Consider the following 25141-nt stretch of genomic DNA (forward strand, 5'->3'; position numbering starts at 1 on the left):
ACTACAACTCCTCGTAGCCATCCTCGTCCTCATTCTCATCCTCATTCTCATCCTCCATCCGTCATCTCAACCTCCTCACCTCCCATACCCTTGACATCAACATGTCAACCAACAATCTCGGCTACGCCGACGAAAAGGCGCCTGAGGTCGAGGTGCTTGAAGTCCCGGCCACTCTCACCTACAAGAAGCAGCGTCCCAGCTTTGCCCACCGTCTTCTCAAAGTCATCATTGTTCTGTTCGGCGGACTGTTGGTCGTTGACCTACTCAGCCATGGACCAGCATTGGGCCAAATTTCTCGAGGATGTCATGGTCTCCGCCACCGGCACCGAATGAATGGATGGGATGATGGCCACCAACACCCATTCCCACCCATCGACAAATGGAAGCCTTTTGAGGGAACCACCCATTTCGAATTCGAGCCAAAGGTCGCCTCCGGTTTCACGGTTCGCGGAACCAAGGCATTCGGCAAAGTCGTATTTGAGACATCCAAGCTATCGGAGAAGGTGGTCATCGATCTAGACATCAAGACCAGCAAGAAGGACAAGAACAATGATGTCAGCGTCGAAGAAGACAATGGCTATCTCACCATCCACACTCCCGACACTGGCAAGCTCGAGACCTATGTATCGGCCAAGATTCAGCTCCCCTCCAATATCATTGGTACCTATGGCATTCCGAAATTCGAGGTTGATGTCCCACGTCACATGGTCGACTTCAGTGGTTTGCCGGAATCTCTCGAAATCGGTGAGTTCACGGTCAGAGTTGCAAAGGGCTTCGTCAAGTCTGGTCCTGTACATACCAACATGACCACCATCTCCGTTGCTGATGGAGCGCTCCGTGGCTCTTTGACTCATGCCCGCAAGCACACCGATGTCAACGTCGTCAAAGGCAATGCTACTATCGATATTCCTAGAATCAGCTCAGGCAACGAAGGCTCTACGACCATCCACCTTGGCAATGGCCACCTCAATGGTACTTTGTCCATCTACAACTCTACCTCCATCGACGTCGCCCGAGGCTCCATCTGGATCAACGTTGACTTCAAGGATGCCGAGCCTCGAGCTCAATTCACTACCAGAATCGCATCAGGCGACTCCCGCGTCTACGTCAACTCCATTGCTGAAGAGCGATTGTTCCACTCGAACCACAATACCGTCGCTGGTGACCAATTGATCACTTATCCTTCCAACTTCCAGGGCACAATCGACGCCCGTGGCATTGCCGGCAACATCAAACTTGCTGGAGAGGAACTCAACGTGGAGAAGGTCATTGGCGGCATGGTTGGCACGAAGGGCGATCCGAACAGGAACTACATGAGTGTCAAATCCGTCAAGGGAGCCTTGGATATCCTCGTTGGGGATGAGGATAAAGCTGAACGCCAGAATCATGTTTGATGTGAATAGTCATGACAGTCCCGGGGGACGACATTTGTACTAGTATTTTAAAAGCGAACTTGCATGGAGAGGAATGCGAGCTTATTTCTATGATTAATTAGCATTGGCAGCAGCCAAAATGGAAGCATTTTCCTCTGATTTATTTTTGTCACTGGGTCCGGTGCCCAAGCCTCGCTCAGCATGTCACATCATGATGGCACCCATTTAATCCCATTCGCACCCACTGTTGGCTAATTCCCACTCCGCTGTCATAGATTCATCCCGTCCTTGATAGTAAAGTCTGCAGCATCAGTATTCGTGTTCGTATTCGTCCGGCAAAAGCACGAAGACTTGATCGGGACATCCGCCATGGCCATCTGAAACGCCAACTGCGGCTTGAGAATCCGCGCCTCGGCGGTGCGACCGAGCCTCGTCAGGCATTCATAGTACCCGTGCAGCGACCAGACGTTATTCGGATGTCGCAACGCCCGGGGCAAAGTGTCGTCGAAGCCCAGGTCGGCACTGTACACGGCGGCGGCTTGCTCGACGTGGCCTTGCTCCAACAGCAGCGCGCCATACGCGTGGCGGGGCGGCTGCATCCAGCCCCAGGGTTCGTCGTAGGGCAGTGCATCGTCCAGCTCGATCGCGCGGCGGAGGTGTGCGAAGGCCTCCGCGAAATTCCCGCGACGGTACTCGAGTTCGCCGTCCAGCATGGCGGCGGCCACGCGCAGGATATCCGTGCACACGTTGTTGAACAGCGTCCTCGTGCGCTTGACGCGAGAGAGGCTCGTCCGAAAGACATCCCGCTGCGTCTCGGCCTCGCGGACCCGTCCTGTCGCCGCGAGCGCGACGCCCCGGGCGTACTGGATCAGCGCCGTCGTCACACAATAAAGGTCCTGGTCGGCGGGAAGCGGGAGGGGGAGGTCCTCGCCCTCTAGGATCTCGCGCCACAGCCCGAAGCGGATGTACACGTGCACGCGCATGCCGAGGAAGGCTTCCAGCCAGTCCGCCATGGGCGGGGAGTCGACGCGCAGTAACTCTTCGGGGATGGAAGCTTCGATCCACGCTGCCGTTTCGAGCGCGACGTGCTTTTGGCCCGCGAACATGGCCGCGTACAGGCGGAAATGGTAATCATGCGAGCGGTACAGAGTGTAAAATTTCAGGGCGCCCGCGCGCGATAGGAATTTTTCGTCCGCCACGATGGCGTCCATGTTCGACGCGATGGCCCGCCGGTAGTCGCCGCACAGGATGTCCAGGTGCGTGGGCATGTGGTGCAGGTGGCCCGCGTCCGGCACGAGGCCCCGAAGGTGGTCGGCTACGGGCATGGCGAGTTCGGGCGTCGGCGACATTTCCATCAGGTGGATGTACAGGTGCAGCACGCCGGGATGGGAGAGGCCGCCACCACGATCGCGACGGCTGTTGCTTGGGCCGGGGGGGGCGGCTCCGGTAGGACCCAGGGGTGCCAGGGATAACGCGCGCTCGAGGATGCGCTTGATTTCGAGCGTGCGTGCACCCGGTGAGGGTTGGCCCGTGGATAGGTCCCATAGTTTCCAGGGCGTGAGGTTCATCAGCGCGTCGGCGCAGAGGGTCGCGACGTCCAGATCGTCAGGGAAGCGGGCGTAGACGGAGGTCATGGCCGCGGCGTAGGGCGTGTTCCATATCGAGCAGTCGCTGGCCGGTTGGCCTTGCGGGTATCTGAATTCCAGGGCGTCGATGAGCGCCTGTTCGACGGCACTGGCAGAAGACGCGCCTTTGGCTTTCGCTTTGGATTTGGCTGACTCGACGGCCGAGTGAGTCCGAGAGACGGTGGACTCAAGTTCTTCGCCGTCAAAGAATTCCCAGGGTTTGTTGTAGTTCGGCCCCAGGGCGTAGGCCAGGCCCCAATATGCCATTGCGCAGTCCGGGTCGATGGAGATGGCCCTTTGGAAGCACGCTGCCGACTCTTCGTGGTTGAAGGCGTAGCTCCAGATCAGGCCCCGGTCGAACCATTTCTGGGCTTCTTTGCTGTTGGTGGTCACGGGCCGATGGTACGTGCCTAGGTCGTAGTACCCATCTGGATCAAGCGCGCTCATCGTTCAAGACTGTTCTGGTATCGGATCATGCAACTCCCTGACCCGGTGGACGACAAACGACAGCTATGATATAGGATTATAGTCGTATAGCTTCCTCGAGGCATGAAGATGCCGCGTCGAATGTGATGGGTCTACTATTTGAATGTGAGATTGGCGTGGAAGCTCAGGAGAGAAAGGGCGCTTTGTAGTGTATTGCTTCGCCATGGTTCCGTGAGACAACGTACGGTGAAGTATATACATCACTTAGCGCAGAAGTGTGAATGGTCACGATGGTGTTGATACGAGTGCAAGCACAAGTAAGTTGAGTAAGATTAACACTATCGAGAAGGTCTACATCTCATCAGACAAATCCTCCCCGGCTGCAATAAACATACGACAGTGAGACCGTTGTCAAGTACACGCCAATCAAGCAGCATTAGTTTAATGTGGACCCTCAGACCCCCTATGTCGAGGACCTGGACCTCGATCACCCCAGTATCCGCTCCTCCCTCTGAACTCACTAGCATTCCGACACTGAGGATGCTCGCGATCTTCCACCGAGCCAAATGGCCAGATCGGTATAAAACACACCTTGTCCAGAGGACATTCGCCGCATTTTTTCCAGATGGTCCAATCGAGATATCGAATCAATTCCTGCAAATTCCCCACGGATTCCGAAATAGGAACCTTGGTATCGAAGGCGGCGAAAAGACTGGAGCAGATTCTCTCAGTGACCGAGTGGATGGCACGTCCTGCAAGGGATTCTGCCAGCTTGACTCCGGCAGGAATGAACTGTCCGACACAGCGCCCCACCTCAGCAGTCGTGTTGCGCTGATCTGAGTCGATGAAAACTTGCAGCATGACCCCAAGCTCGCTGAGGAAAGCGTCGGATGTCTTCAGGCTGCCCGAGACCAGATACTGCAACTCCTTCGCGTACCTTTCGACAATCATGTCGGTGATGCTCTGCCAATTGATCAAGGTTGAATCTCGTTTGGAAGGATCCCATTTTCTCACCATGACGTCCACGTCGTTACGGACCTCGTCAAGCGATGTCACTGACAAATTCTCGAGCCTAGGGAGGTCACTGTCCTGGTCCTTGAACAGGTCGAGATCATAGGCATAGCTGGTCACAAAGCTGTCGTAATCATCCTTGACTCGGTCACCACCGATGCCATCGTACCGGGCGGTGATGGCCTTGATCCATTTCATGCCATCCCCGCGGCCTGGCTCGTCTGTTTTGGGGTCTTGGCCGTTCGGCGCAAAGGGCCCGGCCTTGACTGCTTGGACGAAATCAAGATGCTCTGCAAACGAGCACAGGATGATCTCGAAGCCTGCTTCCATGCGTATGAAGCCCTTGACTTTTCCATCCCAGGCATCTCTAGCCAATTTGCAAAGGCGGTTTGCCCTTTCGACCTCCCAGAACCCGTGGCGGTCCTCGTCCGTCACATTCAGCAACAAGGTGTCCTGCGAGTCGAGGGTGCCTTTGTCGCTTTTGCCAGCTGACATGCCGTCAATGTAGAGGAGAGGAAGGGTGTCTCTGGTCTTGTATGTATGCAGCCACCCGGGATCCATCTCAAATGGTGGTCGTCTCGGTTGTTTGTCCTTGTCGTCACCCGCCATCAAGGGGTTTTGGGTTTGGGTTTGGGCTGACTCGTGGAGCGCGGGCTTGTCTCCTGCATGTGGTCGTTGTCGGTCCAACCTCTCTTCCCGTCCTTCAGGTGATAGTATCCGGTCTGGGTTATGGCAGTCCTCCTTCGATGAGAGCAACGGGAGTGGCTTGCGACGTCCTTTCTCCGGCGGCGGAGATCTGTGCACGCCATCCTCGTGGTGTTTGCCTGGTCGAGATCGAGCAGCTCTGTCGTCGAAGACGGGTGGGGGAGGCGCATGTCGGTCATCCTGTCCTGGTCCGCCGTGAGGGCTGCCCTTAGGATGTTTCATCCTTCTGGCGAAGATGATAGCATGCTCCGGCTCAAAGGCCAGCCACTCCATGCCTTTTACTGGCTCTAGCTGACCCGTCCCATGATAGAGGTGTGTACCGGCGGGCACTTCAGCCAGGAAGAAGGACATGCCATTATGGTTCAGCGACGAACCCCACTGGCGCATGGACGAGTGGACGGCGTTGAAGATATGGTTCGCATTCCGCGTTCCATTGTCCCCCGGGTCGGTCTCTGGTTCTATTTGCGGCACAGCTGCTGCTCGTACATAGTGCGACAGGCCGCAAGCAGCCAGCAGCAGCACGCGCAAACACAACATCATGGCCGATGCGGCAGGTTGAGGAGAGGAGTCGGCGCAAACCCGTCCTTACCTGTCTGAGGCCTTACCTTTAATAAAGCATCGGGAGGAAGCACATCTTATCTGATGCCCCTCTGTTGCATCCCAAAGCGTGGGAAGATTGGCTGCTTACGTGGCCCGGCGACGCGGCTCGATAAGAAGCATCTTTGAGAACCCGCTCAACCAATACTATTCGGCGTCTGCTGGCGACCAGGGACGCCGTCTCGCCTAGTCTGGGGACCTTATGCCAGTGCGGTCGCGTCAAGCCATCCACGAGGATAAACAACAGCAGACAAGTATATGAGTACTCGTACGATGGAAGGAAGGGAGAGCGAGCCAAAAGCCATGATCAATGCCGCGCACGTACTGTGGTAGGTTTGCCGGTGTCATTCTCCGACCAACTGTCGAAGCACTACTCACTGTACTCAGCCTCGTCAGCCTCCATCTGGATACTTTAAATAGTTTGCATTAAAGGTACGTCAAGCGTGGTCAAGGTACTGCGTCGATCTACCGATCATTGTTGTCAAACATGCAAAGTGGCACTTGTTCATACTCCTCCCGCATCAACAGGTACACTGTGGTCGACGGCACGAGTAACTGGTCGCTTCTAACACTCAATTGCTGTCCAGATCTATTCGCATGCCACTTCAACCCATCCTTTGACGCCCGCGCCCTATGCAAAACCGTTATCGTAAGCTTCAATATTGAGGCATGCGAAGTCTATCATCTGCCGTTATGCCATCAAACCCGTCTATTGTATGTTCATGCTTCATTCCCAAGCCACCCGTCTAATTGCAACGCCAACGCTATGAATCAGCATGCTTTGGTTCCCCATCTATTCCGCCTCATCGTCCGTATCTGGTGGATGGGGAGTTCCCTTGGGACTGTTCAACCATTCAATACTAAGAAAACCACAAGTTAGCACATTACTCAAACCACAAAGCCAGAGACTGAACTTACTGTCGTAATCTTCGTCGCACCTCTCGATCCTTCATTTGCGCACGTGTCAACTTCTTCTTCTTCTTGGCCTTGAACTTCATCTCGCTATTGTCTTCGACGCCCGAGTTGGTCGCCGAAACATTGGCGCTGGAGACCACGGAGCTCACGTTACTCGATCCAGGACGGGAATCCTCAAAGCGGTTGAGGTCAACCGCGAGATGGCCCTTGTGCATAACCTTTCCGTCAGCAACGTGCCATTGTTCGGGACACAAAGCCCCGACAAATTCTTCGTTGTGGCTGATCATGACAACACCGCCCTTGTACTCGCGGATAGCCACTGCCAGGCCACCCAGCGAGTCCCGATCCAAAAAGTTGGTCGGTTCGTCCAGGACCAGTAAGTGAGGGTTATTCCACATAGCACCTGCCAACACGACTTTGACCTTTTGCCCACCACTAAGACCCGAGATCTCGTTGTGGTTGGCAATTTCAGGGTCCAAGCCGACATCTTCGAAGTGCTTAGAGATCACCTTAGGTTCCAAAATGCGGTACCCAAGACCTTCTCGGGAAGCCTCATGGTCGTCAAACTCTTGAATCAATTTCTGGAATCCCCACTCGAGCAACGTCTCGCGAGACACCTGGCTGTTGAACTTGGGATTCATGTTTCGCCACTTGACCTCGTATTGGAAGGTCTTCTTGTACTTCTGCCGACCCATCAAATTCTCGAGCTGTCGTGGGCCTTTGCCGTCTCCAAGGTCGACCCACTTGTCCATTTGCGCCTTGTCCTCGTCCGTAAGCACACGAGTAGCTTTCATCAAGACTTCTCGATCGTCGCCGTTGGCGTATCTCCATTGCAGATACTGGTTGGGTGTCTTCTCAAGATGCATCTCCACGTGTTCGAGAGCGTGTTGTTTGATGTAGCCGATTCGTAGGTTGGGATGTTTTTCGACCTTGCCACTTTGAGGAATAGCCTCTCCAGTCAGCATCTTGATCAACGTCGATTTACCAGCACCATTGGCACCAATGATTGCCACTCGGGAGGACAAGGTCAACTGGCAGGAGACGTCCTGCAAACTGGGTTTAGAGGCCCCTGGATAGGTGTAGCTGACGTTCGTCATTCGGATGATAGATCTCGTGTTCGATTTGACGCCAGAAAGGATTCCGGGGGGAGGGAACTTGAACTGCACCTGCGTGGCAGAAAGAGTGTAATAGCTTGATGCTTCGGGCTTGACCTTGACGAACGCAGCCAAGTTGCCGGTATAATGGACGAGCTTCTTCTGTTCATAATGTAGGATATCAGTGCAGACGGCGTCCAAAAACCCAGAGTCGTGGGAGACGATCAAGGAAGTAATATCGGTATGGCCTCGGAGATACTCCTCGAGCCACTTGACGTTGGCGACGTCAAGATGATTGGTCGGTTCGTCGAGCAAGAGAACATCAGCTCTCATGAGCATCGCTCTGGCCAAGGCCAACTTCATCTTCCATCCACCGGACAACGACCCGACCTTGTGCGATTGCCTGCCTTCGGGACCAGCAGTGAATCCAACTTCACTGAGAACCTCCGAGATGCGCTCTCGGCCTTCTTTGGCGATTTCGGGGTCTTTGGAGACGTATTCAAGGATGCTAATGTCCGCATCTTCACCTTGGTTGTGCTCGACGAAACACGTCCTCAAGACATCTTGGGAAGGGAAGCCTTCAAGCTTGCCACTAGCAATGCTTCGCATCAAGGTGGATTTGCCGGCACCATTACGGCCACAGAGACCGTACCGGTGACCCTTGAGGAGTCGGAGATTGGTGTGCGATAGCAGCAACATGCCACCATAAGCAAGAGAGAAGTTGGCATTCACAATTTCAACCTCGTTGGGGTCTTCAACCACAGGCGCACCAAACTTCTTGTGGTCTTCGTCAATGAAGTATTTCTGGACACCCTCGGCAACTGCGGAGCAGCTCTCATCAGGAAGAATGTATTTGAGGTAAGGGCCAACTCGACCGGGAATTCGAGAGAAAACGCGGCTGTTCACATCCTCTCTCACCATTTCAGACACATAAACTTGGCCGTCTTTCCAGATAGCCGCATCTTCTTTTTGAAAACCACCCTGCGCTCGGATTTGGCGATCCAGGACTTTCAGTACGTCGTCGGTCGTTGTTCTTGCGATCTGATCATTGGTGATGCTGTCTTTGTCGTCGCCCATCGCCTTCTTCATGACATCGTTCGCCCTGGTAGCCAACTCCCGGACCTCGGGAAGCGAGGCACTGTCCTTGACTCTTTGAACTCCCGGCTGGAGCTTAGGGAGGAATGTCTTGGCTTCGACAGGATCATGGACTAGTTTAGTCAGGTTTTCCACCACAACCACAGTCTGTCTCAGCACTTCTTGTGATGTAGTTGGGGTATTTAAGGATCTCTCGAGTAGAGGAGTGAGAAGAGCAAGAACTGGAGAGGTGACGATCGCAACGAACGTCGTTTGCGAAAGAGCATGGATGGCCTTCTGGAGAGTCTGCGACGAAGGATTCTTCATGGTGTCGATCAATAGGGGCACTCGAGGTGCGACATCGTCGTTTTGCAACAAGGTGGTGAGAGAAGTCATTGTCTTGGTCGCGGCTTTGGCGACTTCGGACTTGAGGTCATGCATTCCACCCTCGACCACGGGAATCAGGTCCTTCAACGTTCTACCCATTGAGTCACGGAGGACATCTTTTGCTTCCTCCTCTTCTTTTGTGCCTGTCCCCATCTGTGCCTTATCTGCCATCTTCCCCAACAGAGTGAAGGCTGCCACAGTCCCTTGCCACTTGCCAGTTGGCTTGGACAAGTATCGTTGCAGAGCCGGAAGCAGGCCAACAGCCATGGCCTCTAGCTCGAGATTCTTGAATAACTCATCAACGGCATATTGAGCCGATTCTCGAATCGAAGAACCTTTGTCCGCTAACCCGTCCAGCACCAGGTGTAATAAGCCGCCGTCACGGACGAGGAAAACGACCTCACTGATGGGCTGTTCTCGAGGGAATCTTTCAAACATGGCACCAAGCATGAACATGGCGCTTTCTCTTTTGGAGGCATTTTTCTTGTCTGTCGCAGCTTTCTTGATTGCTGGAATCAGATCATAGCTTAACAGACCGCGAATGCCTATTGACTGAATAAGGAGGTTTGTGAGGGCGTAGGAGGCATCGAGTGAGGTTTGAGCGGAGTCCGAGTCGACGATGGTACGCAGAATGCTGCTGACCTCTTCGACAGTAGGAGGGATTCCGGAGAAGTTGGACTTGGTTGGCACCACTGATGAGGCCATAGCGGGAGCCGAAGGAGGGCTTTCAATGTGTGGCATAGTCTGGAAAGGTTGGGATGCGGAATGCGCGATGCCGGATGCCTGACGAGGCACAGAAACAGAACGAGAACGCTGGCTGCGGTCAAGACGCGGCGACAAAATCAACGCTCTCGTCTTCTATCAACCAGTCCGGAGTGGAGAGTCCCAAAAACAAAAAGAAAGAAAGTGCTAAAGAAGATGCTGTGAGAAAATCTGAATCAGCCTGCGACTTTTGAGGACCGAGCCCCCTTCAACGCTTGCCGGATCGCTGCCACTTTTTTTCAGCCTACGGAAATTTTCTGAAAAGCGGCGAATATCGTGCCTGATAAGCGATAAGCAATTGGTCAGTGACGCAAACTGACTAAGCATCGAATGGCGGGCTTTCATTGGTCAGTTGCGGGATATTTTTGATCTTTCCTTTCTACTGTGGTAAGTACATAGGTTTGTACAACCTGGTATATCAGGTACATATAGGACTTTTCGTTGAGCCGCAAGCATCAAGATCTTCTAAGAGCTGCTCAGCGAGATCCTTACCTTGAGCATATCGTGACTCGGAGTAATCTTTTCTCCGAGCATGGCTCGTCCGTGCTCGTTTTGGAAACGTTGTGTTGGCCCACCTGGCCATCTCTCACAATCTACGGGAAGCCGCAAGTCTTATCAGGTGGACAAGCATCGAGCAGCTGATCTGCCGGCATAGTGGCCTCGCCTTATGCTAGACATCGACTCTGTGCCAAGAATCATGACAGAGTACCATTAAAAACCAGTCTCTGTGTTGCCTTCACCCATGCTTTTGCTTCCGCTGCTGCCAGACTGAATGGCTCCAATAATACCATCAATGTAGGGAGCGCCACTCCATTTCTGGTGGGTCAAGACATCGACGCCTAGTTGCTTCTCTCGGCTCTGAACTAGATTGACGTAAGCGAGCATACCATCTTCTTTGAAACCCTTTGACAGTTCATTGGTAATGGTAGCTGTGGAGTGCAATCCGGCGAGGGAAATGAGCTGAAGCACAAATCCTTCTTTGGCAAGGTCCCAGACGAACGATTTCAAGGATGCATCGTCGAAGCCTTGTCCCATCCAATTGAATGAGGGGCTGAGGTTATAGACCAAATGCTTGCCGGGGAATTTCTCACGAATTTCCCTTGCAAAACCGGCCGCCTTAGACACAGTGGGAGTAGCTGTCTCCAACCACAAGAGATCGGCATAAGGAGCGAACTCGACGGCTCGCTTAGTTGCTGCAGGTAGTCCTGCACGGTAGTGATAGAATCCTTCTCTTGTGCGTGGGATGTCGCAGGACCAAACAACAGGAGACTTGGTGTACTGAGAAGACAGAGCTCGACGCTTGGAAAGCGACATGTTGCGGTTCTCCTCGGTTTTGGCGAGATACTCAGAGGGGTTGCCGCCCTCTGACTTGATGTGAGCCTCGACAGCCTCGTCAAACGTGACCAGCTTGTGCTCCCTGACCCAACCAGACTCGAATTTGTCGATTTCCGGTCCGCTGGCGCCATTCAACTCCATCTCCTGCAAGAGCTCGGAGAGTGGCTCTGTCTCTTCGGTGACACCTAGGATGAATTCATGATCCCGTATATCCACGGCGCTCGAGAGCAGTTTTCCACTTTCTGAATCTGTCCTTGCAATGACCAAGTTCTCGCAGCCCATCATATCCCATTGAAATCTGGCAGCCACCAGACGGTTGATGTGGTCTCCGACGGGGACCAACACTTTACCTGCCAAATGCCCGCATTTCTTCCCACCGTGAAGCTGGTCTTCGAAGTGAACTGCGGCGGCACCATTCTCAGCGAAGAGTTTGGCCAGCTTAATGACAGCCGACAGACCGCCGTGGCCAGTATCACCATCAGCCACAATGGGCCTCATATAATCAATGTATGGTGTGTTCTTGCGTTCCTCTGGGCTCATCTTTCGTCTGGCATCGTAATTCTTGCGGTCATGTAATTGTTGGGCCTTGAACAATCTTTGCACCTGGTTGGGTACTGTGTTATATGGATAGTCACCAAAATCTGCGGAGACCTCGTTCGTGGTCGTAAGGACAGATGAGCAAGCCCAGCCAGATACGTAGAGGATTTCTTGGTTTGGAGCTTGTTGGGTCATTTGCACGGGGTCAATGGCGCCCATTGTGTGTACTGGTTTGCCCTCGGCTGCCCTCTCAGCAAGAAGATTGAAGAGCTTCCGTGCCATGATAGAGCTAGGATATGTCTGCTGCAGTGTGCCTCTCTTGCTCACCACATCCTCTGGCGTGTAGGGTCGCTTGATCCCTTTGTACCGGGGTGATGCCCACCATTTCTTAACGTCCTCCACCTGCTGCTTGAAGAGTAGATCTTCTGCATCGCCCGCCTTCGTTTCGGTCGAGAGTAACTGGAATGAATCGGAGGGGAGGGATGCGGAGACTGGAGGTTCGACGGGAGGCAATGATGACAAGTGACGGGACATGATGGTGAGGAAGGGTTTCGCGGCGCCTCTGTTGGCAAATGGTCGGCTTGAGAGCCTCGGTAGGCTTCTTGGAACTCGTCGTAGCATAGTAGTTGGTATGTTCCTTCTTTCCGTTATCTAATGAGGAGGTACTCCAACACGATGGCCGGAGATCATTAGAGGTCTGCCTCCTCTTTGTACGGCTGTCTAGATGGGCTTAGCGGACAGCAGCCCGAAGACGCTTTGTAATGAGGCTCAATGACAGTAGTTGTATGAGATTTGGACAGGCTGACCAGATCATTACCAAAGTGAAGCATCGAGCATGCGCGACTTTTTCGCTCAAGCCTCCATCCGATCGCGCAAGTTCAGTCTTTGTAGAAACCCGAGTTCGGAAGGAAATCCACTGGAAATCCAGTGAACTCCCACTTTCAACCTCGGCCATCATGGCACGGTTATTATCGGAGTCCCCTCGACTCGAAAAGTTCAAAGTCTTGTCTGACAGAAACATACAGTCTCCGTCAATGCTCCTCCCACGTCCTCCACACTTTGGAAGAGGAATATGGATTGTCAGACACCGCCCCCGATATCTGACACCTGGAGGACAGCCGGAGACAACCATCATGCAGCCTCCACGATTCCACTTGTGCCGAGGAATGTCCCTTCGTGCAGCGTCGGTGCGAAGGAAGGACGATCAACAATTTTGGGATTGGAAGTGGAAGCTTCAGAGCTCAAACATTTTATCTTCTTCTTCTCTTGCGAGGTTCTGCCCTACTCAGCGTCCAAGGTTCTTGCTCACATTACTCTCAGTCTGCAGCTACCTTGCAGTTTACCACATCTTCGATACCCCGCAATATTGACCCTGTAGGACCCCAGACACGTTGTTGCGCGAGAGCTTGTCAACCACAATGGCTGCCAGCACGAGAAGCGCTCAACACGCTTTGAGAGCTCTGAGAGCTTCCTCAACCCGATCCTATTCCTCCTTCGTCTGCCGGGCTTACTCCTCCGCCGCTGAGCCCGAGCTAAAGACCACACTAGAGTCGGTCATTCCTGAGAAGCGAGAACTGCTGAAGCAGGTCAAGAGCCATGCAGACAAGAAGATCGGAGACATCAATGTGGGCATGGTTATTGGTGGTATGAGGACCATGAAATCTATGGTCTGGGAAGGCAGTGTCTTGGACGCCAATGAAGGAATTCGTTTCCACGGCAAGACGATCGCAGACTGCCAAAAAGAACTCCCAAAGGGCACATCCGGCACTGAGATGTTGCCTGAAGCCATGTTCTGGCTGCTTCTGACAGGACAAGTCCCGTCAGTTTCTCAAGTCCGCGCCCTTTCGCGTGAACTTGCCGAGAAGTCGGAGCTGCCTACTCATGTCACAAACATGCTCAGAGCCTTCGACAAGAACGTTCACCCTATGACACAGCTGTCATGCGCTGTTGCTGCTCTCAACTCCGAGTCGCTCTTTGCGAAGAAGTATGCTGAAGGTCTGAACAAGGCTGCATACTGGGAACCCACCTTTGAAGACAGCATCAACCTTCTGGCCAAACTGCCTCGTGTGGCCGCCGCCATTTTTGACAAGGCTGCTCTCGACATGCCCATCGACAAGGACCAAGATTGGGCATACAACTTCGCTAAGCTCCTAGGCAAGCCCGGAAAGGACAATGAAGGATTCCAAGACCTGCTACGTCTGTATCTTGCCCTTCACGGTGATCATGAGGGTGGCAACGTCTCTGCACATGCCACTCATCTGGTCGGATCTGCTCTTTCTGATCCATATCTATCCTATGCTGCTGGTCTGCTGGGTCTGGCCGGTCCTCTACACGGTCTCGCTGCACAGGAAGTCCTCCGATGGATCTTGAAAATGAAGGACACAATCGGCGAAAACTTTTCAGACAAGGACGTCAGTGAATATCTGTGGGCCACCCTCAAGTCTGGTCAGGTCGTTCCTGGTTACGGACATGGGGTGCTCCGCAAGCCTGATCCTCGCTTCAAAGCTCTCATCGATTTCGGCGATGCTCGCCCAGACATTGCCAACAACCCTGTCTACCGCCTGGTCAAGAAGAACAGTGAGATTGCACCAGGAGTCTTGACCGAACACGGAAAGACCAAGAACCCCCATCCCAACGTCGACAGTGCTTCTGGTGTCCTCTTCCACCACTACGGATTCCAAGATCCTCTATACTATACAGTGACCTTCGGTGTCAGCAGAGGTCTAGGTCCTTTGGCTCAATTGATTTGGGATCGTGCCTTGGGTATGCCAATTGAGCGACCGAAGAGCATTGATCTTCAAGGGCTGCTCAAATTGGTCTAGACCTTGAAATTTGTATGGCTTTTGTACATATTTGGTGGGAGTTGTCACTGGGCTGAAAAGCAATAGATCTCCAATTGATGTTCCACAATATCATTGACTCGTGATTGTTGCCTCTACTAAGCCCTAGTATCGCCATGCACGGTAGATTGCTCCGTCTTGGGCTTTTTTCTTCCTATGAGACCCCACAAATTCCAAAATCCTCGATAGGGATACCCTCGGTAGGGTTTGTCGCCGAAGAATGGTCTTTCGTGCTCTGACAGAACACCAGCATGCACCAATCGGTCGATGGACGGGTCGATTGTGACACCGTGAAGGATGTCACGAAGACCACCTAGGTTGGGTGACCAAGGCTGCACCCAGTTTCCTCCATCCAGCTCGAAGTGCGACAGTGGAAGGAGTTCTGCGCAGGGTTAGCTATTTCCTACTGGTTTGGTGAGGAACCGTCCCTACCTAGGAGCCACCAGAAGCGACGACCAAGCCAAGTCGACCCACCGCCTCGGACAAGGAGGTCATGCTTGATCAAGCCGAGATGCTTCGCTTTCGCTTTGCCCGATTCGAGACCATCGTTGATTTGACGTACTCGTCTCTCGAGCCCATCGAGCCCCTTGTCAGAGTCCTCAGGGTCTTCCTGGTGCCAGGCTAGAGGGTTTTTCTGAAAAGGCAAAGTATCATCAGCTCACGAAAAAAGAAAACATAAAGTAACAGGAAAAGGTTTGGGAAGTAGTTCACACACCTGCGGCGAATGCTCGACCTTTCGCTTGTCGACCTCTCGCACCTCGTCGACCATCCACTTCAACGCGATTTCCGACAATGCGTAGGCATCTGGCGCGTTTGGCCATCCTCCGCCAACATCGCCGTGATTGCCTGCGAACCAGCGTTCTTGAAGGTCGACTGGCTCCTCTTTCTCTTCGTGGGATTGTTTGGCCAACAAGAACAATGTCGGCTTGAATTTTGCCCGACGTTCGTGGATCGACACGGCATGTCGGATATGTGAGGCCGGCGGACACCGTATGTATGGAGAGATACGGCGGAACAGGGGGACCTCGAGATTGGCGACGCTGTTGACACAGTCGAAGAGGCCAAGGAAATGGACTTTGACATCCTTCCGGCAGAAGGTCTTCTTGTAGTCTTGGATATACTGCCAGTCTTTGTCGAGGTAACCCGCACGACAATAATCGCTCCATTTGTACCACGCGAAAGACACATGCTCTTCGTTGCCCCGGGACAAGAGTCCGATGTCGTGGATCATCTCCGCTAATACGCGTGCGGTATATGCACCTCGACTGAAGCCGAAGATGTATATGTCGTCGCCGTTGGCGTAATATCTCATGAGGAATTTGTAGCCAGCCATGACATGCTCGGCGAAGGAGAACGCGAAACCTTCGTCCAATTTCGCTTTGAGCCCCGACCAGGCCTTGGAGAATGCACTCCAGTACCTCGTGTTGGTGATGGGCCCGCCGGCATCGTATGTGCCGATTCCAGCTGGACGACAAATGTTAACGTGCCTGATCCGACTTGAAACATCTTCTTTTGCTGGCCAAAGCTGGAGAACTTACGCTGGTAGTAGTGATACTGATCATCAGTTTCGCGGTCTAGCATTTCGTAGATTTTGACGATATTCGTGTCGGCACTGTTGGCCTGGAATCTGTTGCTTGTGCCATCGAAACAGAGCACAAGGCGATTTCTCTTGGGGGCTTCTCCCATATTGCACAAGTATACCCAGATTGCAGGTAAAGCCAATGAAGGTAGAATGATTAGTTTGTTAGCAGTCCAGAGAAGTACGCGAGGTTAGGAGAGAACAAGTTGATGTCTTTACAGATGTCGAGCGCATGGTGGTCGACGTCGACCTTCATGACCCAATTCGACTGGGACACCCTTTGAGCATGAGAAGCCAGCCACATTGACCATTTAGGGCAATTGTAGAGGCCGTGTCATTGAATTGACGGGCAACCAAGTCGTTCAGCTACGCCACGAGGCAACAGGCAAGGCTAGGAGCTGACTTATTGGTTGACATTTTCGGCTGCGCTTCAGCCGCACCTTCAGCTGCACAGTTGGCCGCATGAAGAACTTCGGCAACTGCCGGCAGTGAAGAGTACGTAACGATAAAGTTGAGAGATGGATGTTTGTACAAAGCATTTCATGCAGATGCAAATTGTCGATGTTGGTGGAAGTTGTCCAGCCTCCAGAAATCGAGCTTCGTATTGTTCTGCTTCGGCCCGGACCTGACAAGGCTGGTCACGTGGTGCTGGACAATCACGGGACTTGTGGTTTCTGATTGGCCGATCAGAGCGCGTCTCATCTTGACATCCACACATCCCTGTGAACCCACTACCGTAGGCCCATGTGTGCGATTCTTCGTGCATAGGGACATCCCTATCTATATCTCTTTCCTGCAACAACATTACCCTCATTTCTACCTACCTAACCTAGGTATGCGTGATTTACTGTCTACACTCTCGAAACCCATCACACTTCACATTACCATGACCTCTACGGAATCATCTCCACGGTTACAACCAGAAATCCCCAATTCATCACCATCAACTCCCTTCCCTCACCCGTCAATTGCACTCATTGTAGCCCTGTTGCTGCCACATCTTCACGCTCTTAACAATCATCTCGCCGCCTTCTTTCCATGTCGGATACCACATGTCCTTGGCTTTCCAGAAGTCTCCTCGTGGGTCTCGACTGCCATCAACCCACGGCTTCCCGTTCTTGCCATCTTCAAACCAGCCATTTGTCCCACCAACTGCAACATTCAAGATGAGATAGAAGCCTTGATCGAATGGCGTTGACTTTATACCGGTCTGGCCCCAAGGATTCACGATCTTGGTGCCATTGCTGTCGGCGTCAGGGAAGTGGCCGCGGGTCCAAAGGTCCTGATCGAAATTGGTGTACAACACTTGCAGCAGTCGAGTATCAATGTAAGTGAAGATATATTTCTCCGACCACTCGAGCCCAAAAGTATGGAACGTCTTCGCATACGTGGTGTGCAGAGCCTTCCTCTTCACGTTAGTCTTCCACCACGCGTCGTTAGCTGCATTTGGACCCCAGTGCAAAGAACTCGACACGATGTTGTTGCCACCTTGTGGATAGGTCCAATTGTTGCCCCGAGATTCGACAATGTCGATCTCACCGGAGCGAGGCCATTCGCCGTATTTGCTTTCGGCAGGCAGAAGCCAGATTGCTGGCCAGAGCCAGTCGCCCGCAGGCAGCTTGGCTTCGACTTCGATGCGGCCATACTTGATTGATTTGCCCTTCTTGGTATTGATTCTGCCAGACTTGACGGGATTTGCGGTTGTTTGATTTGCGGCACTGGTGTTGGTACCGGTAATACAATTGGTCCAGACTGATGACGTGCAGATACCCTGGGACAAGAGGTCGATTCTGCTGTTCTTCTCGACTATCGAAGCGTCTTGGAGAGTTGGTTTGATGTGGAGCATGCCGTCCTGGATGAAGACATTCTCATTCGTGACAGTGGTCTCTTCGAATTGGCCATTACCAAAGCCGCCAACTTCAGCTTCCTTTGTCCAGATATCGGCCTCAAGACCTTTGCCCGGGAAGTCGCTCATGTAGACGGGACAATAAGTGTGATTGATAACAGTTCGCAGGCCATCCCAGACCAAGAAACCAGCGATTCCTAGCCCAACGAAAAGGCCAATCATTGGAATAATCGTCACCCACTTCTCCTTCGGATCTTTCACTTTGGTCCATGGTCGCTCAACTTCGCCTTTCTTCACCCTTCGAGAATGGAAATACCTCTGTGTGGCTACGCTTTGATGCAAGCCCGCAGAAGAGGTAGTTCGAGATGGATCTTGCGAGGTGTACGGGGTCAAGAACGGATTTGCTGGTTTCTCCTGGCCAAAACCATGTGTACCCGTCAAAGATTCAGGTGACCCGACCCGAGGTGTCGCTTCGATGCTTGTGGGAGCCTCTGGCTGGGCAGCGTAGCTTGGTCGAGAGAAATGCGTCATTGTGAAGGCTCGCCAAACGTATACCAGAACCGAGATTGAGCGAGGACGAAGGGCTCAATATACAAAGGTAAATCAGTGAAGCTCAATTTGCTTGACAGGAGAGTCAAGATGCGACAGGCCCCCAGATGCTACTGCCCTGGTCGAGAAGGAAGCAAAGACGGCGAACTTAGAGCAATCTCGGTGAACTTGGTGACCGAACCCGCGCCAACTATTAACAGCTGAGGGAAAGGAAGCAGTCTCCTACTGAATGGCCACATGTCTCAGCCAACTCTGCAAATTGGATCGGGTCGACCAGATCTTCGACAACAAGGCTTAGCTGCACCTGCTTGACTACAGCCAGGTAGTACGGACCGCTCTCCCGGAAATAACAACCTGTGCAAACATCACCACCCTGCACATCCCCCATGGTTGAGGCAATGTCTCAATCTAGCCCAGACTGGGTGGGAATGTCCCTAAAATCGGTCCAAATTCAGATTCTTGAGCCTACATCACACTGGAATGATCTTGGAGTTGGCGCGCCGATTCATGGTCTGGTTTCAGGGAAGAGGTTCGTACTGGCTCAATTTATTCCTGGGTGGACCTCTGTATCAATATGCGCTGCACGCGGGCTCCATGCATATGCCAAACAAGCTGGTTGGTGCCTGGTTCGAATGGAAATCACAAAATGTCGTGTTACCTTTCAGAGAGCACCGCAGCCGTAGGTACAGTTTTGAAAGCGACCAGACTAACTGCAACAAGACGGATTCTTTCTGAGTCTTTTGCGATCCATCATTTCATTGGAGAATGCCAGATTTTTCTCGGTTTGTTCTCGCCTTTTCGACCGTTGGTCTCTGGTCATCCCTGGCAGGAACCCGCTTTTCAGTTGTGCATACTCTTTTCGGGCGTGGGCGAGGCGGCGCTCGCTTGTCTTTAATGCATGTCTACAGCTTGCGACAACTCCACTCGTCGTCACTATTTTGTCGACACCTTCCTAGCATTCCCCATCAGGATGGAGGAGCCTTGAAGGCTCTGTCTATGATATCCTGGCGTGACCCTAGTCCGGCAGGAGAGCACTGTATCGCCGCCAGAATAAACGAAGCAGCAGCCACCACTTTCGGCTTTCGGTCATCTGGTTCAGCTTATTTTAGCTTGCCATTGAAAGGCCTCGAATTGTATATGAGCTATCAAATGTCTCAAAGCAGGGCCTTCGTCGAGCATCTGGACGTGTCCAGCCGCCGAGCGCCCTCTGCCTCCCGAAAGGCCTACCCTCTTCCTCCTCAACGATAGCCTCGTTATCGTAAAAGAAGTGTCACATTGCAAGCCTCACGACACACGTCTACTTTATTCTTTCCAAAACCAAAGAGTTGGCTCATCAGTAGCCACTGACAACGACGCCGAATATGCCTAAGCTGCCGTTCGCCCCGGCTGCGGGCTCCCCCAACCCTGATGGCTTCTTTTTTGAAGACTCTCCTGTCCAGAGTAGCGCCGCTTCCATAAGTGGAAAATCGGCGCACAGCTCGAAAAGTGCGTTTCTCGAAGATATCAAGCACGAGATCATGGTCAGCCACCTGTACCAGCAACAATGCTCGCACCTGTGGGTCAGTGATGGCAGCGGAGAACGAGAGGGGGTGTTGCTCCGGAAATCCAGAGGGCATTATCTGGCGTGCCCACAACCACTCCTCGATTCATACTTTGCTGAAGCTTGCAGGCTATTGAATGTTCAGGTGAGTGTCCGTCCCTTCTTGATCGTTCTGTGCTGAGCTGTGACCTAGGTCGCCATGACTGTCAATTCAAGGGTCATCAAAACATTCCTTGCTTGGGCACCTGATGCCACCGATGTTCCGTTGATGAATGGTCTGCGAGTGCAGATCTTGCCGACCATTCACGATCTGCCGCGGGCTCGAAAATATCAATTTGCCGCGTTCATTGCGTCGGAGTCACTATTGGTGGTATGGGACGACGACGCGTCCAACGTGGTGAAGCGAGCAACCACGATCGAAGCACAGCTGATGGAGCTCGTGTGGCACACGGGCGAGGCTGGCGACGAAGACGATGTCACGAACGAGAAAGCTGGTGGCGTACAAGTCACCATCGACGCCGAGTCGGGAGAAGTTGTGCCTGAATACCGATCAACTAACCTTATGAACACCATTCTTGTCGCCTTCACACTGATCATTGTCGTTGTCCTGCTTGGCCTCGGATGCCGGTCTCTGGCCATTGAGATCACCGTCGACCGCTCGTATCTTCGTCTCGCTTTCCTTGCTTTGGTGCCTGTACAGGTATTCTTTACCCTGGTAAGCACGCCCCTTCATCATGCCTGTTCAATTCCTTCTACTGACCGTACCCAGTTCTTCGCCCAAGTCATTGTCGGCTGCATCGCCCAGTGCATCGGCCCCGTGCGTCAAATGCAACTAAACTCGAAGTACTACTCTGCGAAATGCTCACCTCGCCTACGCACCCAGACACTGCCACACGTCACGATCCAATGCCCGGTGTACAAAGAAGGCTTGGGGTCTGTCATAGCGCCCACAGTCAAATCCATCAAGCAAGCCATATCCACCTACGAGCTCCAAGGCGGCACGGCAAACATGCTGATCAACGACGACGGCCTGCAGATCATCTCGGAAGAAGAACGAAAAGCCCGCATCGACTTCTATCAAGACCACAACATCGGGTGGACAGCGCGGCCCAAACACAACAGCGAGGGGTTCGTGCGCAAGGGCAAATTCAAAAAGGCGTCCAACATGAACTACGGCCTCATGCTGTCTTGCAAGGTCGAGGACAAATTGTCGCGGTACCACCGGCCCTCGACGTGGACCCAGAACGACGAGACGCGCGCGTATGAGGAGAGCCTGCTCCAAGTCTTGCGCGAGACGCCTCGCGCCTGGGCCGACGGCAACATTCGCGTGGGCGACTACATCCTGCTGATCGACAGCGACACGCGCGTGCCGGTGGACTGTCTTCTCGACGCGGTGAGCGAGATGGAGCAGAGCCCCAACGTCGGCATCATGCAGTTCGCCAGCGGCGTTATGCAGGTCGTGCACACGTTCTTCGAGAACGGCATCACGTTCTTCACGAATCTGATCTACACGGCCATCGAGTATACGGTGGCCAATGGCGACGTCGCCCCATTCGTCGGGCACAATGCCATCCTGCGATGGAGCGCGATTCAACAGGTCAGTTACACCGACGAGGACGGGTACGAGAAGTTCTGGTCCGAGTCCCACGTGTCCGAGGACTTCGACATGAGTCTGCGCCTGCAGTGCGACGGGTACATTATCCGCCTGGCGAGCTGGGCGCACGGCGGGTTCAAAGAGGGCGTCAGCCTGACCGTGTACGACGAACTGGCCCGCTGGGAGAAGTACGCGTACGGGTGCAATGAGCTTCTGTTCCATCCGATTCGGCAGTGGGTGTATCGCGGTCCGTTCACGGAATTGTTTCGACGGTTCCTGTTCAGCAATATCCGCTTCACCAGCAAGATCACCATTGTCAGTTATATCGGGACGTACTATGCCATCGGGGCCGCCTGGATCATGACGCTGGCGAATTACTTCGCTATCGGCTGGTTCAATGGGTACTTGGACAAGTACTATATCGATAGCTGGAAAGTGTGGTTTAGTATCGTGATTGTGTTCAACGGTCTAGGCAATGTCGCCTTGGCCGTGATGAGGTACAGAATCGGGCAGGCGAGCTTTCTCGGTGCGCTGGTCGAGAACTTCAAGTGGATCGTCATGTTGAGTATCTTTCTGGGCGGCCTGAGTCTGCACGTCAGCCAGGCGCTGCTGGCGCATATGTTTGAGGTGGATATGACGTGGGGCGCGACGAGCAAAGAGGCGGAGTTCAGCAACTTCTTCATCGAGGTGCCCAAGGTGATCAGGAAGTTCAAGTTCAGCATTTGTTTTGCGCTGGTTGCCATCGCCGGCATGATTTGGCTTGCGTGTAACCCTGGAGGATGGTTGCCGTATGATTGGGTGATTGGAGATTTCATCGCCATTTTGCCCATGAGTACGGTCGCGGCGAGTCATTTGCTCTTGCCGATTGTGTTGAACCCGGCGTTGATGACGTTCAGTTGGTGAGCCACGAGGGAGGGATACCAGTATTGCGGTAGGAAGGGTGGTGCTTTGATGGTTGATGTGTGCTGTTTTGTGGAGTCGAGTCCAGTGCCTTCGTCGCAGGGACCTTGGTCGGGGAGGAATACTGGTGTACGTGGATCCCGGAAGCCCCTCGCAGATGGCTTCCCAACAAGCAATGAGTGTTTGGCTGATGGTATACGTGGAACTGGTGAGCATAGTGGTCGTTTGTTTCTAGCTGGATCGGTTAATGTAATATGCTGAAACATGAAGGGATCTTGTCCATGAGCGCAAGAGGAGCCATCAACAGTGCGGAATGGCCGTTTTGAGACGCATGCGAATTGCTTGAGGGTATACTATGCACTTGGCAATAGTAGGCCCGAAGTGCGTGCCTTGGACGTAGATCGATATATTGGTACGTGGGCTATTATGATACCTTCAACACAGCTCTGCCAGCGAGCTTACCAGCGATCATCAAGTCCATATACTTGTCCAGATCCTCCAGAGTACCCTTTGTCAGGATGGGCTAGCACATTGCCTCGTTAGCCGAGCCCCAGACGACAAGTATGGAGGGAGTTTGAAGCACTTACATGTACAAGCCCTCGTGCAGTAAAGTCGAGAGCCTCCTCGACGTCCTTCAACGTCCCAACGACACTGCCCACAATGTTCAACTTCCTCAGGCACAACATGAGAGGAGGTGCGCCGGCAAGCACAGTCGGGTCTTTCGGCAGACCAACGGCCACAACGGTGCCGCCGGGTCGGAGAAAGCCTGGTGCAGAGGCGTAGGCCTCTTTCGTAGCTGCAGTGACAATGACGCCGTGAGCGCCGTATTTTGTGATTTTCAGAACCTCTGCGGCTGGATCCTGGACTTGAGTGAAGTCGATGAATTCTTCGGCCCCGAGTTTCTTGCACAGATCCCGTTTCGCGTCGCCGCCATCGATGGCGATGATGCGCATGCCCTTTTTGTGTTGGATTATCAGTTCCATTTTCTTTCCATGGCTTCCACGAAATCGAAACGCAGCCAAAAAAAAGGGAAGTCATACCATGGCTTTTGCATATTGCACTGCAAAGTGCCCGAGACCACCACCGGCGCCAGGCAGGACCTAGAAACGCAACGCACAATCAGCATTCCGCAAACGCAAACAGAAGTCGAGGATCGGGGCAGGGACAGTTACTGACAATCCACTGTCCAGGCTTGACGCCGCTCCTCTTACAGGCAGTGTAAGCAGTCACGCCGCCACACATGATCGGGCCGGCTTCCTCGTCGGCAACGCCGTCCGGAATGCGAGTCGTGTATTTCCCATCGCTGAGTGCGTATTGCTGGAAAGTGCCGGCCGCGGTAAATCCGGCGTTCTTCTGGTTTGGACAATGAAGTTCGTCGCTGCCGTTGGTGCAGAATTCGCATTCGCCGCAGACGCTCCAGACCCATTTGATGCCGGCTCGGTCGCCGACTTTCCATTTGTGATGCATGTCATCGCCGACAGCTACCACGACACCGGCACCTTCATGGCCCGCGATGCCGTTGGTGGCCGGCTGCATAGCGACGCCGAATGGGGCCCATTCATCATGGATGAGGGATTTGTCGGAGGCACAGAGGCCGGTCCTGGAATAAGATGTAAGTGGATGAGGGAAAGAAAGGGTAAGTACGTCGGTGGAGTTACCAGTTGATCTTGACGAGGATCTCTCCAGGTCCGGGTGTGGGCACATCGACTTGTTGAACCGGAGCTTTGGCGGACTCGCCGTTGCCGATTTTCACGGCGGCCTTTTGTTGCTTGGGAATGTCCACTGTGGCCATTGTTGTCTCTCAGGTAGGTGTCTGTGGGCGGATAGTCGATGGGAAGTACTGGAAGTGCTGAAAGTGCTTTGATGAAGAACCCACCAAGACAAGAACCTGCGGGAGCAGCGACAGGGGTCCAAGTATCTATAGTTTTTGTCCCTGTACGGGCGATAGGAAGCGGCGGCATGCTTATGACATACCACTAGCCAGGTCGAGTCGATGCTATCAAGTCATGTCTTCCCCGCAGTCTAGTCTGGATATCAGGCCATGTGGGCACCGCACTGCACCAGTAGGATTGACTCTGCCATTGGGAGGAAGAAAAGGTGGGGTATATGGAGCGGAAGCGGTTCAGAAGTACTTACTGTGGTGCGATTCCTCCGTTCGCTCTGGGCTAGGTGATGTCTGATCTTCGTCGGCAATCGATGGATAAAGTGACACCCACAGCCGGCGGCTCAGAACCTTGAACATGGCGTTTCGCATTCCGTATGGGGATCTACCATCGATCCCTTCTTGAATGGAGGTCGAGTCTTTTTGGGGCCGACTTCGCCATGGTGCAGGCACAAGAGATCCGATGGAAGCAGTCACTGAGGAAACAAGCCGAGTCCAGGCAGACGACATATCTTCATTGAGAGTTATGCACAGAGGATCCCTTCGCTGACGTTGACTTGCATAAACGAA

The 25141-nt window shown here is 53.3% G+C and overlaps 10 protein-coding genes across 10 annotated transcripts; 3 read left to right on the plus strand and 7 right to left on the minus strand.

Annotated features, from left to right (window-relative positions):
* Positions 1-7: 7 nt before the first annotated feature.
* Positions 8-1532, plus strand: PV05_09853 (uncharacterized protein). The gene has a single exon (XM_013456232.1). The coding sequence runs from the start codon at positions 102-104 to the stop codon at positions 1392-1394; it is 1293 nt and encodes a 430-aa protein (XP_013311686.1). The 5' UTR covers positions 8-101; the 3' UTR covers positions 1395-1532.
* Positions 1460-3559, minus strand: PV05_09854 (uncharacterized protein). The gene has a single exon (XM_013456233.1). The coding sequence runs from the start codon at positions 3443-3445 to the stop codon at positions 1643-1645; it is 1803 nt and encodes a 600-aa protein (XP_013311687.1). The 5' UTR covers positions 3446-3559; the 3' UTR covers positions 1460-1642.
* Positions 3560-3719: 160 nt separating this feature from the next.
* On the minus strand, positions 3720-5756 carry PV05_09855 (uncharacterized protein). The gene has a single exon (XM_013456234.1). The coding sequence runs from the start codon at positions 5678-5680 to the stop codon at positions 3866-3868; it is 1815 nt and encodes a 604-aa protein (XP_013311688.1). The 5' UTR covers positions 5681-5756; the 3' UTR covers positions 3720-3865.
* Positions 5757-6156: 400 nt separating this feature from the next.
* PV05_09856 (uncharacterized protein) lies at positions 6157-10149 on the minus strand. The gene is made up of 2 exons (XM_013456235.1): positions 6656-10149; positions 6157-6597 (listed from the first exon to the last, which is right to left on the minus strand). The coding sequence occupies exons 1-2, from the start codon at positions 9946-9948 to the stop codon at positions 6531-6533; spliced, it is 3360 nt and encodes a 1119-aa protein (XP_013311689.1). The 5' UTR covers positions 9949-10149; the 3' UTR covers positions 6157-6530.
* Positions 10150-10180: 31 nt separating this feature from the next.
* On the minus strand, positions 10181-12729 carry PV05_09857 (isocitrate lyase). The gene has a single exon (XM_013456236.1). It carries the CDS (start codon positions 12460-12462, stop codon positions 10681-10683), a length of 1782 nt encoding a protein of 593 aa, XP_013311690.1. The 5' UTR covers positions 12463-12729; the 3' UTR covers positions 10181-10680.
* Positions 12730-12853: 124 nt separating this feature from the next.
* PV05_09858 (2-methylcitrate synthase, mitochondrial) lies at positions 12854-14974 on the plus strand. The gene has a single exon (XM_013456237.1). It carries the CDS (start codon positions 13260-13262, stop codon positions 14661-14663), a length of 1404 nt encoding a protein of 467 aa, XP_013311691.1. The 5' UTR covers positions 12854-13259; the 3' UTR covers positions 14664-14974.
* Positions 14755-16821, minus strand: PV05_09859 (uncharacterized protein). The gene is made up of 4 exons (XM_013456238.1): positions 16220-16821; positions 15397-16145; positions 15114-15315; positions 14755-15063 (listed from the first exon to the last, which is right to left on the minus strand). The coding sequence occupies exons 1-4, from the start codon at positions 16365-16367 to the stop codon at positions 14780-14782; spliced, it is 1383 nt and encodes a 460-aa protein (XP_013311692.1). The 5' UTR covers positions 16368-16821; the 3' UTR covers positions 14755-14779.
* Positions 16822-17224: 403 nt separating this feature from the next.
* PV05_09860 (uncharacterized protein) lies at positions 17225-18637 on the minus strand (the record flags this gene model as incomplete). Its single annotated transcript, XM_013456239.1, has 1 exon — positions 17225-18637. The coding sequence occupies one exon, from the start codon at positions 18635-18637 to the stop codon at positions 17225-17227; it is 1413 nt and encodes a 470-aa protein (XP_013311693.1).
* Positions 18638-19894: 1257 nt separating this feature from the next.
* PV05_09861 (uncharacterized protein) lies at positions 19895-22987 on the plus strand. Its single transcript, XM_013456240.1, has 3 exons — positions 19895-20340; positions 20389-20910; positions 20965-22987. The coding sequence occupies exons 1-3, from the start codon at positions 20017-20019 to the stop codon at positions 22690-22692; spliced, it is 2574 nt and encodes an 857-aa protein (XP_013311694.1). The 5' UTR covers positions 19895-20016; the 3' UTR covers positions 22693-22987.
* On the minus strand, positions 22479-25129 carry PV05_09862 (uncharacterized protein). The gene is made up of 6 exons (XM_013456241.1): positions 24826-25129; positions 24348-24711; positions 23866-24289; positions 23730-23789; positions 23277-23645; positions 22479-23212 (listed from the first exon to the last, which is right to left on the minus strand). Exons 2-6 carry the CDS (start codon positions 24479-24481, stop codon positions 23114-23116), a joined length of 1086 nt encoding a protein of 361 aa, XP_013311695.1. The 5' UTR covers positions 24482-24711; positions 24826-25129; the 3' UTR covers positions 22479-23113.
* Between the last annotated feature and the right edge of the window lie 12 nt (positions 25130-25141).

This window comes from Exophiala xenobiotica, assembly GCF_000835505.1.
Source record: "Exophiala xenobiotica strain CBS 118157 unplaced genomic scaffold supercont1.6, whole genome shotgun sequence".
In the NCBI taxonomy this organism is placed as follows: Eukaryota; Fungi; Ascomycota; class Eurotiomycetes; order Chaetothyriales; family Herpotrichiellaceae; genus Exophiala; species Exophiala xenobiotica.